At 42.5% G+C, this 15,657-nt stretch overlaps 1 protein-coding gene across 1 annotated transcript in view; it reads right to left on the bottom strand.

The window, feature by feature from the left end:
• The window catches only part of LOC140735348 (cytoplasmic phosphatidylinositol transfer protein 1-like), a 234,274-nt gene that overhangs the window by 67,480 nt on the left and 151,137 nt on the right, over window positions 1–15,657 (bottom strand). Inside the window, exons 4-5 of the mRNA XM_073060293.1 lie at window positions 9,246–9,334; window positions 5,827–5,834 (exon numbers count right to left, since the gene is read on the bottom strand). Coding sequence (XP_072916394.1) covers window positions 5,827–5,834; window positions 9,246–9,334 — 97 coding nt within the window. The remainder of the gene's footprint in view (window positions 1–5,826; window positions 5,835–9,245; window positions 9,335–15,657) is intronic.

Consider the following 15,657-nt stretch of genomic DNA (forward strand, 5'->3'; position numbering starts at 1 on the left):
GATGACAGATGCCACATAGGCTATTCAGAAGAGCCTTTTACAACATTTGGTTGCAGTCTAAATTTTGTAGCCCATAAGATATAGGAGCAGAATTAGGCCATTTGGCCTATCAATTTTAATAGCCATTCGATCACGGCTGATTTATTATCCCTCTCAACTCAAATCTCCTGCCTTCTCCTTGTAACCTTTGACATCCTTACTAATCAAGAACCTATCAACCTCTGCCTTAAATATACCCAGTGACACCCGTCTGTGGCAGTGAATTCCACAGGTTCACCACCCTCTAGCTAAAGAAATTCCTCCTCATCTCTGCTCTAAAGAGACATCCTCGTATTCTGAGGCTGTGCGTTCTGGCTGTAGTCCCTCCTACTATAGGAAATGTCTCTGCTTTCAATATTCTATAGGTTTCAAAGAGATCCCCTCTCATTCTTCTAAACTCCAGCCCAGTGTGCAATAGTTCACGGTGGTGCTTACATTACTTCTTTCACTGAACAAATGAATTGCAATGATACATACTGTGGAAGGGGTGACATTAAAGTGCACAGCATGCTGCAGGACAGCTTTGAGATCACAATTACACCATACTTTCTAGGTATCATCCTCCGGGAGGACCACAACCTTGTCTCAGGGCTTGGAAGCTTGCATGCCATGTTGTCTGCGGTCAGGACCTTGTGTTTTGACTCTTGGTAGGGTCAACCATGCCAAACAGGTAGAGGCCAAAGAATGGTCCACCAGTCCTCCAGGTTCTGGGGGTTCACCTCAGGGCTAACAACCCTGACTGATCAAAAATGATTGTTACAGAAACAGCAATGAAGAATCCTTCTTTACAGACAGTGATGGAGGACCTTCACTGCTGCCCTAAACATAAGAAGTTAAGAAATAGGAACTGGAGTAGGCCATGTGGCCTGTCGAGCCTGCTCCGCCATTCAATAAGATCATGGCTGATCTGGCCATGCACTCGTCTCCACTTACCTGCCTTTTCCCCATATTCCTTAAGTCCCCAACTATGCAAAAATCTATCCAACCTTGTTTTAAATATATTTACTGAGGTAGCCTCCACTGCTTCATTGGGTAGAGAATTCCACGGAGTTACCACTCTCTGGGAAAAGCAGTTCCTCCTCCTCTCTGTCCTAAATCTATTCCCCTGAATCTTGAGGCTATGTTCCCAGTGGTGTAATGGGCAGTAAGTAAGTTAGTTCCAGGCAGCATGATAGGAAAACTACCGTAGAAATGACTACACCATCATTTGCTTAATCAAATAGCAGCTTCAAATTGAATAAAAGACAATCAAAAGCATTAAAGCTCTGACATCCACCCATGGTTGTTTGTGCCCTGACATCAGATCTGTTGATTTCGATGGACCCAAATTTAAGGAGTGCAATAAATGAGATCAAGATCAAGGATGAACTTTATTCACCATATACACTCACTGACCACTTTACTGTGGTACCTGGTGTGGTCTTCTGCTGCTGTAGCCCATCCACTTCAAGGTTTCAGAGATGCTCTTCAGCACACCACTGTTGTAACGTGTGGTTATTTGAATTATTGTCTCCTTCCTGTCAGCTTGAATCAGTCTGGCCATTCTCCTCTGACCTCCCTCATTAACAAGCCGTTTTTACCCACAGAATCACTCCCTGGACTTTTTTTTTTTAAAATTTCTCATAACATTCTGTGTAAATGCTAGAGACTGTTGTGTGTTAAAATCCCAGGAGATCAGCTGTTTCTGAGAGACTCAAACCTCTCCGTCTGCCACCAACAACCATTCCACGGTCAAAGTTACTTAGATCACATTTCTTTCCCCATTTTGCTTTTGACTGAACTACAATTGAACCTCTTGACCATGTCTGCATGCTTTTATGCATCGAGTGGCTAACGCATGATTGGAATATTTGCATTAATAAGCAGGTGTACAGCTGTACCCAATAAAGTGGCCACTAAGTGTACTAGGAATTGCTGTGGTGTGTTGGTCAGGGCAAGACATACAAGAAAAAACATTCAATGATTATTAAGAATGAATAATTATATAAAAATAAATCTAGAGATTAATGTATAGATATGGAATAAAATGTGCATAAATACATGCATACCCAGAATCTGTGGAATTCATTGCCACAGATGGCCGTGGAGGCAAGTCACTGGGTATATTTAAAGTGGAGGTTGTTAAGTTCTTGATTACTAAGGGTGTTAAAGGAGAAGGCTGGAGAATGGGGTTGAAGGGATAATAAACCAGCCATGATCTAATGGCTAGCAGAATCAATGGGCTGAGTGGCCTACTTCTGCTACAATGTCTTATGGGCTACAAAACTTAGATTGAAACCAAACCCTGTAATTACTTAATATGTCACTCTGTCACACGTCACAGATTTCTGCAGCAGTCTTTATACAAGGCAATTTGTGCAATAAAAGCAGTCTTCAGAAGACAAAATGCTGAAACCCAGTATTCCACACACCGATGTAATGAAGATTAGTTGGCTCATTGAATTCCTCATAGCACAGAATGAAAGAGCACTGGACGAGATTTAGTCCACTAGATCTGAGCTGAGAGAGGAAGGTACATGGTTTTATCCATGAATTCTACTCAACAACGAGTTTCATCATCAAGAGAAAATCTGATGATGCCGGAAATCAAAGTAATGTACACAAAACGCAGGAGGAACTCAGCAGGCCAGGCAGCATTTATGGAAAAGAGTAAAGAATTAACTTTTCGGGCCTCTTCCTTTCAAGTTCTGATGAAGGATTTTGGTCCGAAACGTCGACTCCTGCATTTTGTGTCTGTTACTTAAGAACAAGTTTGTTGTTTTAGGTTGGAGTAATACTGACCTGCCAGGACAGTTTTTGTTCCCAATGTAATTACTGGACACCAAAATTAAGAAACTGAAATCAGCATTAAACTTTGAAAACAAGTACTTAATGACAAGCTTGCACGCTCCCGGAGGAGGGATTTCTTTAGGCAGAGGGTGGTGAATCTGTGGAATTCATTGGTATAGACGGTTGTGGAAGCCATTGGATGTATTTAAAATGGAGATTGATAGGTTCTTGATTAGTAAAGGTGTCAAAGGTAACAGAGAGAAAGCGGGAGAATGGGGTTGAGAGGGATAATAAACCACCCATGATGGAATGACAGGGTAGACTTGATGGGCTAAATGGCTCCTATGTCTTATGGTCCAAGTTTTACACTGTACCTTGGCACATGTGACAATAATAAACCAATACCAGCCCATGTATGAAGGCAGAGATAGTAGTCAATGAATCTGTCTTCCAAATATAAGATTCAGTTAGAATCAAGCAAAGATGCATTATTCCCCTTCATCAGCCTTTTTCATAGAGATAACTTAGGAAAAAAACACATCATACTTCTATTTTTAATTGTACATTAGCCTGGAATTGTTTCCTCTGTAATGGAAATCACTTAACATTTTAATCTATATCATCACAGATAATCATTCAGTGTAATTGCATTAACAGAATGTGATTGTTAATCTAATTATAGAGATTGGCTATTTCTTAATTTGTGATATGGCATTAACCGTAGTTTACTATTGCCTCTAAAACAGCAAAATGGAGATTTATAGCAGCTTAGCCCTACTCACAGTACCAGAGAGCTTTACTCAGCTACACAGCTGATGTATGCCAAACAGAAACAGAGGACAGAGAGGGGGAACAGCAGGAGGAAAAGGACGGGCACGGGGAGGAGCAGAAGAGAAGGACGCACAAAATGCTGGAGGAACTCAGCAGGACAGGCAGCATTTATGGAGGGAAATGAACAGTCAGTGTTTCAGGCCGAGACCCTTCATCAGGAGTGGAAGAAGGAGGAAGCCAAAATAAGAAGGCGAGGAAGCATTACAGGTGCAAGGGAAGTGAGGGAGCACTGCAAGTGGTGGAGGGAAGAGAAGGGGGAGAAGAGTAGGAGCAAGGTCAATTGGATATGAAGAACTCAACGACTGCATGTAGGTAGGCGGATACGTCCCAGGGCATGCACACAGAGACGGCAAGTGTTGAGCACCTTCACTTCATCCACATCAAGCAGGAACGAGCTTTGACCCCTACCATCAGACAGGCGGTACCGTACTATTAGGAGAAGAACTGTTGGGATGGGAAACAGCTTCTTCCTCCAGGCCTTAAGACTACTGAACTCCCTGCCACCAGCATGCCCTTGGTCCACCACATTCTTTCTAGCCATGAGGAAGTGTAATAGGTACCGTGTTGTGCACTTTGTTCTGGAGTACCTTGGCAGTATTCATGTCTACAATTAAATGACAATAAACTGAACTTGATTTCCCAGTGGCCAACCATTTTAAATCCAATCGCCATTCCCATTCCAACATATTTGTCCACGGCCTTCCTCTATTGCTATGAAAAAGCCAATCTCATGGTTGGAGGGGCAACACCTTATATTCTGTCTGGGTAGTCTCCAATGATTTCTTTAACTTCCGGCAATTTCTTGCCCCATCCCCCCTCTCTTTTTCCATTCCCCACTCTTGGTTTCCCTCCTACCACTACTCTTCTTCTCACTACCATACACTACCTTCTGGTGCATCTCTTCCTTCCCTTTCTCTGATGGTTCCCCGCCCCCCCATCAGATTTGTCCTTTTCCGACCCTCTACCCTTTCCACCTATCACCTTCTAGCTTGTATTTCTTCCCCTCCCCCACCTTCTTATTCTAGCTTTCACCCCCTTCCTTTCCAGTGCTGATGAAAGGTCTCAGCCTGAAAATGGTGACTGTTCATTCCTTTCCATAGATGCTACATGAACTGAGGAGTTCCTCCAGGTGTGTGTGTGTGTGTGTGTGTGTGTGTGTGTGTGTGTGTGTGTGTGTGTGTGTGTGTGTGTGTGTGTGTGTGTGTGTGTGTGTGTGTGTGTGTGTGTGTGTGTGTGTGTGTGTGTGTGTGTGTGTGTGTGTGTGTGTGTGTGTGTGTGTTACGTGTTACTTTGGATTTCCAGCATCTGCAGAATCTCTTGTGCTTGTGAGTCGGAAAGTGAGTTGCTGTACCCCACATTCCTGTTTTAGTGGTAGAGTACGTTCCAGAGCAAAGGGCTCACAACCTTTTTTAACCGAGGCGTCCGTGGACCCCAGGCTCTAGAGTCATACAGCAAGCCTCTACCCCACCACGTTCAATCCAGCTACAAAGTACCTAACTATACCAATCTATTCTCCAGCAATGACCAACAGCCTTCTGCTCCTTGTTGCTTTTAGGGGCTCATTTGTAGGCTTCCTAAATGCTATAGGAGTACCCTACCTCTATTAAATCTACTCATTAAATCTCCCCTTAACCATTCCAGCTCTGAGGCAGTGTAAAATTAAACACGACATAAAATTTACATGATAGATACTGATTACCAGGCAGCAAAGCTGTAAGAAATTTGTCTAATTTACCCAAAGGCTATGATTCAAAGTAAGTTTTGAAAGTAATGGATGAGTAGAGCTACTCTGCAACATGACTGGTCAAACTGTCTATGGATTGTAATTGATTCTGACTGGCTGACTGCTTTTTATAGCTCTGTATTACATCTGGGCTTATTCAGTATCACTTTCTCTCATAAGAAATTAGAAAGAATTTCTATAGCCAGAGGGTGGTGAATCTGTGGAATTCATTGCCACAGGTGGCTGTGGGTGCCAAGTCATTGGGTAGGTTTAAGGTGGAGGTTGACAAATTCTTGATTAGTAATAATGTCAAAGGTTATCGGGAAAAGGCAGGAGAACGGATAATAAATCAGCCGTGATGCAACGGTAGAGCAGACTCAATGGGCTGAATGGAATAGTTCTGCTCCTATGTCTTATGGTTGATAAAGGAGGGATTTACACAATGTAGAAACGAAGGTACTCACCGTGTATTCTAGTTGTGCCGGATGGAATTCGGGCAGTGCAGAAAAAGACAGAGAGAAAATGTATTATTATAACAATTGCAAAACAATCACCCCCACCGCCACCACCCCAACCCCAAGCTCCCCAAGATGGTCATTTGGGTGAACATTTTGAAATGCTTATGCAATTAGGTTTAACTGAGTTTTTCCTGAGCCGAAAGGACTTTGCAGTCCTTTATGAATAAAGAACAAAAAACCTGTTGCCTAGCAGCAACATCCTTTGTAAGAAGGTGTTGCATTTTCCATTTAGAAGCTGGAACATAATATAGAAGTACTCTTTTCATGCCTGTGTACACTGGAGCACAACTTGAAGAGAGAACATTCAGTTCGAATCTCAATTTGTAGTATTTAGAGTGTATGAGGGCACTGAAATTGGACACCGTTCCAAATGTGATTCCCTTGTACAGAGGAGATGTATCTTAATGATCAGAATTAATGGCTGGTAGCACAAAAGAGGCTTACTTTAAATGTTTGCCCTTCCCTAGCCAAGGTTCCCAGCAACAGGACTCTGAATTGAGTAAAGTAGTACTGGCCAGCCAGATAAGATAATCCAAATTCCATGGTGGTATTGAATCTTTTTATTGTTCCAGCTCGGTGTAGAGCTTTACAGTATTACAGGCTTCATTCTTACCTCCCAGTGGATCGCTGGTTTAAATTCTACTGCTAAGACTCCAACACAAAAACATGGTCGGTCTGGATATGAACATCGGTTTCTCCAACTTCCGGTCCCCCTCCCCTTTCTCTCTTTTTCCATTCACTATTCTGCTTCCTCTCTTATCCCTTAAATTCTCCTCACTTGCCCACCTCCTCCCTCAGGTGCCCGTCCTCCTTCCCTTTCTTAAATGGTCAACTATTAGATTCCTTCTTCTTCAGACGCTTACCTGTTCTTCTATCACCTCCTAGCTTCTTACTTCATCACCCTCCCCTGCCCATCCAATTTCCCCCTCTCCCTGTCACCTGCCAGCAGGTGTCCCTTCCCCTCTCCCCACCTTCCAATTGCTTTGGTGATGGATAGGTGGGGTGATACCCTACAAATGAGATATCCAATCCCAGTGTGCCTGTTCTCTCAGGTGGATATGTAAGATCCTAATGTAGTATTTCAAAATAAAAGGCATATTTCGACTTGATAGAAATAAACGATCCACTGGAGGAACTCACCGGGTCAATTAGCATCTGCAGGAGTACTGATGGAAGATTCGATCTGGAATGTCGCCAGTTCCTTTCCTCCCACAGATGCTGTTTGAACCACTGCGTTCCTCCAGCAAATTGCTGTTCCAGATTCCAGCGTTCGCAGTCTCTTATAACTCCTGACTTCTGTTTTGACATCTTGGTCAAGATTTTCCCTCACTAAACATGACTGCTAATAGCACATGGCTGGTTTACTGTGCAAACAAAAACAAGAAAATCTGCAGATGCTGGAAATCCAAAGTAATGCAGACAAAATGCTGGAAGAACTCAGCAGGCCAGGCTGTATCTATGGAAAAGAGTAAACAGCTGTCATTTCAGGCTGAGACCCTTCAGCAGAACTGGACTTCTCCCCTTCCTTTCCAGTCCTGATGAAGGGTCTTGGCCCAAAACAAAGACTGTTTACTCCTTTCCATAGATGCTGCCTGACCTGCTGAGTTCCTCCAGCAATATGTGTCTGTGCAAAACCCTGGTACCGTGTTTCCTACATTAGAGCACCAGCAAGATTTCATGATGTGCAACATGCCTTGAGTTGTCCCGAATAGGAGGTGAAATATACCACGCAAGTGTAAGTCTCTACTTCCTGTTGAAGTGGCAGTAGACCGGAAAATATTCTCACTCAATTAACCAGGGCTGCTATCTGAGGGGAAAGCAAAAGTGGTTTGCTTATTCAGAAAGAGTTAAGCATGCTGTATCTTACATCACCCTGAGGGCTTTACAGTCATTCAAGTTTGTTCGAAGTGTTGTCACTATTATAGGGAACAAGGCAACAATCTGTGCCAGAGCTTGCACAAACAAACTGTAATGTGTTAATGAGCAGATATCTCTTTTACTGGTTTTGATTGAGAGCTAAGTACTGGCCATGGCATTGGGATGGCTTCTCAGTGCTTCGCAAAATAGTGTTCTGGCTCTTTTATGTACGTACTCTCAAGAAAGTTGGCAGGACCATAGCTGGACCATAGGATCATGCCTGGTAAAGAACTTCATTTCCTCTCAGTACTGCCCTGGATTGCCAACTGGAGTTTTATGCTCAGGTATCTGATACAGGACTTGAAGCCAGAACTTTCTAACTCGGAGACCAGATGACACGGCCTCAGAATAGAAGGGCGTCCATTTAGAACAGAGGTGAGGAGGAATTTCTTTAGCCAGAGGGTGGTGAGTCTGTGGAATTTATTGCCACCATGGGCTGTAGGAGCCAATTAATTGGGTGCATTTAAAGCAGAGGTTGATAGGTTCCACATGAAATCTCAAACAAGAAACTAACTGCTGGAGGCAATCATCAGAGTTGAGCCACATCTGTGGGCAAGAGGAATTGTTGACATTTTGGGCCAAATCCCATTCTGATGCAGGGTTCCAGGACAAAGCGTCAGCATTTCTGTTTCCACCACAGATGCTGCTTAACCCTCTGAGTTCTTCCAGCAGAAGCTCTGTTGCTCCAGAATCCTGCGTCTGCAGTCTTTGTGTCACGAGAAACCTCATCCTCCAGCTGACCAAGTAAAAACAAAGCAAGCCACTTGCTATTCAACAGTTCCTCTTTTAACTGTGTTGTAGTTGATCTTTTAAGAAAAGGTGCACTGGTCTTTTCTTAAAGTTCCACAGACTGTCAAAGGTGCCAAACCCACCAAATTCTTGCCCTTATTGGAATCTCCTTTGTGCCAGATGCAAGGAACTTATTAGACAGAAAGCTGCTTTCTTCTTGCTTAGTGTTTTCTAAGTTGAAGACAGCACAACTCCTGTTGCGGTTAAGGATAGGAGGCCATGGAAAAGGGAAGCGAAGACAAATCCAAAGATTCATAATCACTTTACACTGCCAGAATGAAATTTCATTCATCATAGAATAATCACTTTACACTGCCAGTGACCACCGATCAGTGTTCAATTCCTGCCACAGTCTATAAGGAATTTGTATATTCTCTGCATGATTACATAGGTTTCCGTTGGGTGCTCCGGTTTCCTCCCACATTCCAAAGATGTATAGTTAGATTGTAGGCATGCTACGTCTGTGCTGGAAGAGTGGCAACACCTGCGGGCTGCCTCCAGCACAACCCCCACTGATTCGATTTCATGCAAATGGTGCATTTTACTGTTTGTTTCAATGTACATGTGACAAATAAAGCTAAGCTCTATCTCTGCAGAAAGCAGCTGGACCTCCAGTTTAAGAATGATTTCAATAGCAGAATACCTGGAATTCTCCTTACCTGTGATTGTATAAGGATAGTAATTCCATGCCTTCTCTGTTATATAAAATATTCGGGGTACCACCGCCCTAGCCCAGCTAGGGAGTTTGCTGAAGAGAGAAAGAAGAAAGAAAGGGCGATCAAAATTTACTCTGAGGGTCAACATGAAGCATTGTACATTGGCTACGATCACAGCCAAACTAAATAAATGTTCTATAACAAGATAAATGGAAGTAATTAATAAATTGGTGAGAAGTGGGTCATTATTTCTGTGGCACATCCCAGCCAGTTGTATTTCGTACCTTGATAATTATGAATTTAAGATTAAAGGGTCTGCACAGCAAGTGAGCTATTAGGCAGGAGCAAGGCAGACTTTTTACTGTTATAAATACACCTGCACGCTCAGTACAAGGGACAAAAGAGATGAATTTATGCATACACCATTGACTTATATATATCTATTTAATATCAAAATAAGCTTTATTCATAATAAAATATTACAAACTGTACAATGCCTTGAAAATCTGCAGATGCTGGACATCCAAGTAAAACACACAAAATGCTGGAGGAACTCAGCAGGCCAGGCAGCTTCTATGGAAGAGTGAGCAGTCGACATTTTGAACTGAGAGCCCTTCAGCAGGAGTTGAGAAAAAGGAAGAGAAGTCAGAGTAAGAAGGTGGGGGGAGGGAGGGAGAAGTACAAGGTAGTAGGTGATAGGTGAAACCAGGAGGGAGGAAGGGGTGAAGTAGAGAGCAGGGAAGTTGATTAGTGAAAGAGATAAAGGACTGGAAAAGGAGGAATCTGATTAGCAAGGACAGAAGGCCATGGAAGAAAGGGACCACCATTCACCTATCCTGATGAAAGGGCTCGGCCTGAAACGTCAACTGTTTACTCTTTTCCATAGATGTTGCCTGACCTGCTGAGTTCCTCCAGCATTTTGTGTGTGTTGAATGCCTTAACATTATTGTATTCATAAACAATGCATTAAGTAATAATTGAGGGTCGTCCTCATCCAACCTGACCCTTCCCTGTCCAGTAGTGGAAGAACCCTATACTACAGTCTTTCCCCAAGTTTGGGGTGATCACTGAGGGGGTGGAGAGTGAGACCTGGACCCTGTGTCCCTGTAGCACCTCCTTTACCTCACTTCAAAGTCCAAGTTGAAAGTTAAAGTTGAGTTTCTTGTCACATGCACAAGTGCAATGAAAAATTTACTTGCAGCAGCATGTCATCAGATACACAACATTCACAAGAAAAAAATCATAAATTATACAAGAAAGCACAAAATTAGCACATAAATGTCTATTGTAGTATGTTGTTTAAGGTGTTCCTAATGTTGCTGTACCGATGCAGTGATTAGGGTTGGGCAGATTGGCTCAAGAACTGCATGGTTAAAGGGAAGTAACTGTACTTGAACCTGGTGTTTGTCTCAATATTTAATGAGTACTTCCTCCTAAAAAGAGTGGTGAACCTTTGAAATTCTCGAACCATAGAGGGCTGTGGAGCTGTATCATCGGGGTACTTATAAGAAGGAAGTCAATATGTTTTTGAAGGATAAGGGAATTGACACAACCTGAGATCATCAGCCTTGGTGATATTGAATGGTGGGGCAGGATTGGTGGGCTGTATGTCCTCCTCCTGCTCAGATGTTATTAATCTGTTGTACACTCAGTGACCACTTAATTAGGGACGCCTGTACACCCACTCATCTCTGCAAATATCTAATCAGCCAAACATGAGACACCAACTCAATGCATAAAAGCATGCAGACATGGTCAAGAGGTTCAGTTGTTGTTCAGACCAAACAGTAGAATGGGGAAGAAATGTGATCTAGGTGACTTTGGTCATGGAATGCTTGTTGGTAGCAGACGGGGTGGTTTGAGTATCTCAGAAACTGCTGATCTCCAAAGATTTTTATGCACAACAATCTCTAGGGTTTACAGAGAATAGTGTGAAAAAATTTTTTAAAATCCAACAAGCACCAGTTCTGTGGGTAAAAAATGGGTGTGTTAATGAGAGAGGTCAGAGGAGAATGGCCAGACTGGTTCAAGCTGTCAAGAAGGCGGCTACTCAAATAACCACACGTTGCCACAGTGGTGTGCAGAAGAGAACCTCTGAATGCATAACATGTCAAACCTTGAAGTGGATGGGTTACAGCAGCAGAAAACCATGAACGTACGCTCAGTGGCCAGCTTATTTTAGCGGTCTTTACTGTTCCTTTGGATTCATCAGCTGAGGGGGAGAGAGGAGGGGGAGACAGAGAGAGACTGCTACATGGGCAACGACTTGCTCTTCATCGTACTGCCCTGGCTTGCGGATTATGTAGATAGCTGGGACTCAACATCCATGGTCAATCCGACCAAAAGAGGGCCTCAAATGAATGAATAAGAATGGTCAGTGAAATGAGAGAATGCAGCAGACACCAACAATGGATGTGAAAGCTACACACCAAGATTTGACAGTGATATAATGCTATTTAGATATGAATTTATAATTCAGGGAAAACACAAAGGAACATCTTTATTATCACTTCCATGGGATACAAGCCAAGAAATATTACAAGACAGAAGTTAGTGCATAGTGACAAACTGCGACTGTGTGTATTCAGCTGGCTGCATTTTGACAGGTATTTCAAGACCAATTATTCGCTACACTGCAAGAATCTATTTCACTCAATAGACATGACTGAACATTCGAGACATGACAAGTTACAGGATGTTGGTACATAAACTTTAAAGATTGTAGTTGACAGCAAACCAGACTCCAGCTCATAGCCCTCCATACCCCTACTATTCATGTATCTATCCAAACTTCTCTTAAATGTTGAAATCAAGCTCACATGCACCACTCGTACAGCTTATTCTACACTCCCATGTCCCTCTGGGTAAAGAAGTTTCCCTTTTAAATATATGGTTTCAGATGTTTTGGCCGCCACAGAGCCCTGGTCTCAACAGGATTACATGGAGAGGCAGAATCAAATGAGATAGCCAAAGTCTGCAGAGAACTGTGTCAAGTACTCCAAGATGATTGGAACAACCTACCAGCCAATTTTCTTATAAAACTGTATGACAGTGTACCTAAGAGAATTGATGCAGTTTTAAAGGCAAAGGATAGTCACACCAAATATTGACTTAATTTACGTTTTTACTGTTTACTGCTCTTTATAGTACTTTTTGATATCTAGAAACTTTATATTTCATTATTTTTGAAAGCCCAAGTCTTTTACAAACTGTTTATGTACTTTGATAATAAATTTTACTATGATTTTGCCTTGACTTTGGGTCAATACTCAATAGGTACAGGAGTAGGCCATTCGGCCCTTCTAGCCAGCACCGCCATTCTCTGTGATCATGGCTGATCATCCACAATCAGTACCCTGTTCCTGCCTTCTCCACATATCCCTTGACTCCGTTATCTTTAACAGCTCTATCTAACTCTTTCTTGAAAGCATACAGAGAATTGGACTCCGCTACCTTCTGAGGCAGAGGGTCTTGTCAGACTTCATCACAATTTTGGTCCAAAGCTGAATTCCCATGATGACATGATGGCGACTGCCCTTGCCATCAAGCTAGCATCAGATAACGTCTGGAGCTCAGAAGCCCAGATAAAACGAAAGTCAATGGGAAACATCCTAATGGCTGGAGGCACACCATGCATAATGGAAGGTGTCTGTGGTTATAGCTGCAGGATATCACCTCAGGAGTCCTAACCCAATCATCTTCAGCTGCTGCATCACCACCATACCGTTGGGAGGGGTGGGGGGGATGATGGCCAATGATTGCACAATACCAAATGCTATTCTCATCTCCTCGGCAAATGATGGATGAAGTAGGCTTGACTGATAAATGGCACAAGTAACTATCTCAGCTAAAAGATGCCAAGCAAAGACCATCTCCAACAAGTGGGGGGATCGATCCACCCATCTTTTATATTCACTGATGTTACCATTGATACCTTCCAGACCAGTTCACCACTGACAGGTAGCTCCATCTGGAACCAGCTACAGAAACAGTCCAAAAGCTACACTATAGCAAGAAACTTACCTCCTGGCACCACAAACCCCTTCCATTATCTACAGATTTCAGGATTCTGAAGGATTATTTGGGAACGTATATAGTTTTGGGCCCCATATCCAAGATATGCTAGTATTGGAGACGGTACAGAGGAGATTCACAAAATGATCCCTGGAATGAAGAGGTTAATATATGAAAAGGATTTGATGACTCTGGACTACTATCACTGGAGTTTTGAAGAGGGAGGAATTTCAATGAAACCTACTAAATATTTAAAGGTCTAGATAGAGTGGACTTGGAGGGGATGTTTCCAAAAATGAGAGAGTCTATGACCAAAGGGTATAGATCAGAAAAAAAAAGGATGCCCCTTTGGAACAGAAAAGAAGAGGAATTTAGTTAGCCAGAGGGTGGTGGATCTGTGGAATTCATTGCCACTGCTGGCTGTAGAGGCCAAGTCATTGGATATATTTAAAGTGGAGGTTGATAGGTTCTTGATTAGTAAGGGTGTGTCAAGGGGAGAATGCAGAGTTATGAGGACGAGAGGGATAATAAACCAGCCATGATGGAATGGTGGAGCAGACCCAATGAGCTAAATGGCCTAATTCTACTCCTACGTCTTATAGTCTTGTTCTCCACTTGCCTGGAATAATGCCATTCCAACAACACTCATCCAACACAAAGCAACATACACTTCTCACCAGAGCATGTACAATTGACAGAATGCATTGCAGTTACTCTTCAAAGCCACTTTGACATTACCTGCAACCCCCACAATCAAGAAGGGCAAGGATTTCAGACACATGGGGGCACCAGCTCCCTTACAAATAAAACACATCATCCTGACAGAGAATTACACTCAGCGGCCACTTTATTAGGTACACCTGAACACCTGCTCGTTAATGCAAATATCTAATCAGCCAATCATGTGGCAGCAACTCAATGTATAAAAGCACACAGAAATGGTTAAGAGGTTCAGCTGTTCTTCAGACCAAACATCAGAGTGGAGAAGGTCTAGGTGACTTTGATAAATAAATAACGAGTATGAAATAAAATTAAATGAAAGAGCATGAGATAACACGGTAAAAAGTCCTTAAAGTGAGACCATCAGTTGTGGGAACACCAGAAATAGAATGAGTGTAGTTGTAAGATCCTGATGGCTGTTCTTGAACCTGGTGGGACAACTCCTGAGCCATTTGCATCTTCTATCTGATGGCAAAAGTGAGAAAGAGCATAGTCTGGGTGCTGAGGATCTTTGACGACGGATGCTGCTTTTCTACGGCAATGTAAGCTGACAGAAAGATGACAGTAACTCAAATAACCACTCGTCACAACAGTGGAATGCAGAAGAGCATCTCTGAATGCCCAACGCATCAAACCTTGAAATGGATGGGCTACAGAAATAGAAGAAAACCAACATACAGAAGGTACCTAATAAAGTGGCCATTGTGCATATTTCCCAATGGAGTCTTTGTTTAGCGCGTTTCAATATATTATTGATATGTTACAATCACCAGGGTAATGAATTATTGAGGCTCTTATTTTACTGGACATCATCCTGCTTTTGATTAAATGCACAGACATCCATCGCTATTAGATATGAAGTGTTTAATAACTCACAGAACTGAACCAGGGAGCTCTTAACATTCCTTCATATTGTTTTAATAATTAATATTTTAACACTCTGCTCATCATTGGGCACCGTATTCACCAGGCTGTTGCTGCACACCTCCTGAAGATCCAGGTGATTACCGTAAACTTACATCAATGACACGTGCAATTGCCCTTTTCATTAAGCCGTGAAGCTAAATATAGAAGTGATGAAGCTCATTATCCTCTTATTTTTAACTTGCTTTTCCCCTGTGCAATTTTTTTTTCCAATTTAAAACCTGTGACTGCTATTTCTGGAATCACATTAGTCAAATCTGCCCCGATGATCTGCACAGGGACTGAAGCATTGTGAACAGGGCTAATAAATAGCCTTCTCCCCCATTTTATAATGGAAGACATTCATCTTTTTTTGAGGAGTATTTTGACAGGATGTTTGCTGTGGTCGGTCATGGTCATGTTATTAGACTTAATTTAGCAGAATTAGGAGGGTAGACTTCACTGGAGAAAAGAAGAGGCTGCCACTAACTCTGTCTGGCATCCAGAAGACGTGTCCGGGACGGTGCAGTAACAAGTCATGGCTTGATTTCATTCACAGAGTTCATAAAACGAGAATGGATTGAAGATAATTTGTCAGACTTACGATATGGATATAGAAAAAGGCTGTCTGGCCTATCATTTCATTCTTCCTAATGTGTTCAATGGCAGCTGTTTCACCCCTCCTGTCAGTTCAGCTCATAGTCCAAATTTACTTTAGCACAATTTTTTTCCCTTTTCTCAGCATTGTATTAAAAACTTCCAGATTCAACCTCTCTGC

This window comes from Hemitrygon akajei, chromosome 11 (assembly GCF_048418815.1).
Source record: "Hemitrygon akajei chromosome 11, sHemAka1.3, whole genome shotgun sequence".
NCBI classification, from domain to species: Eukaryota; Metazoa; Chordata; class Chondrichthyes; order Myliobatiformes; family Dasyatidae; genus Hemitrygon; species Hemitrygon akajei.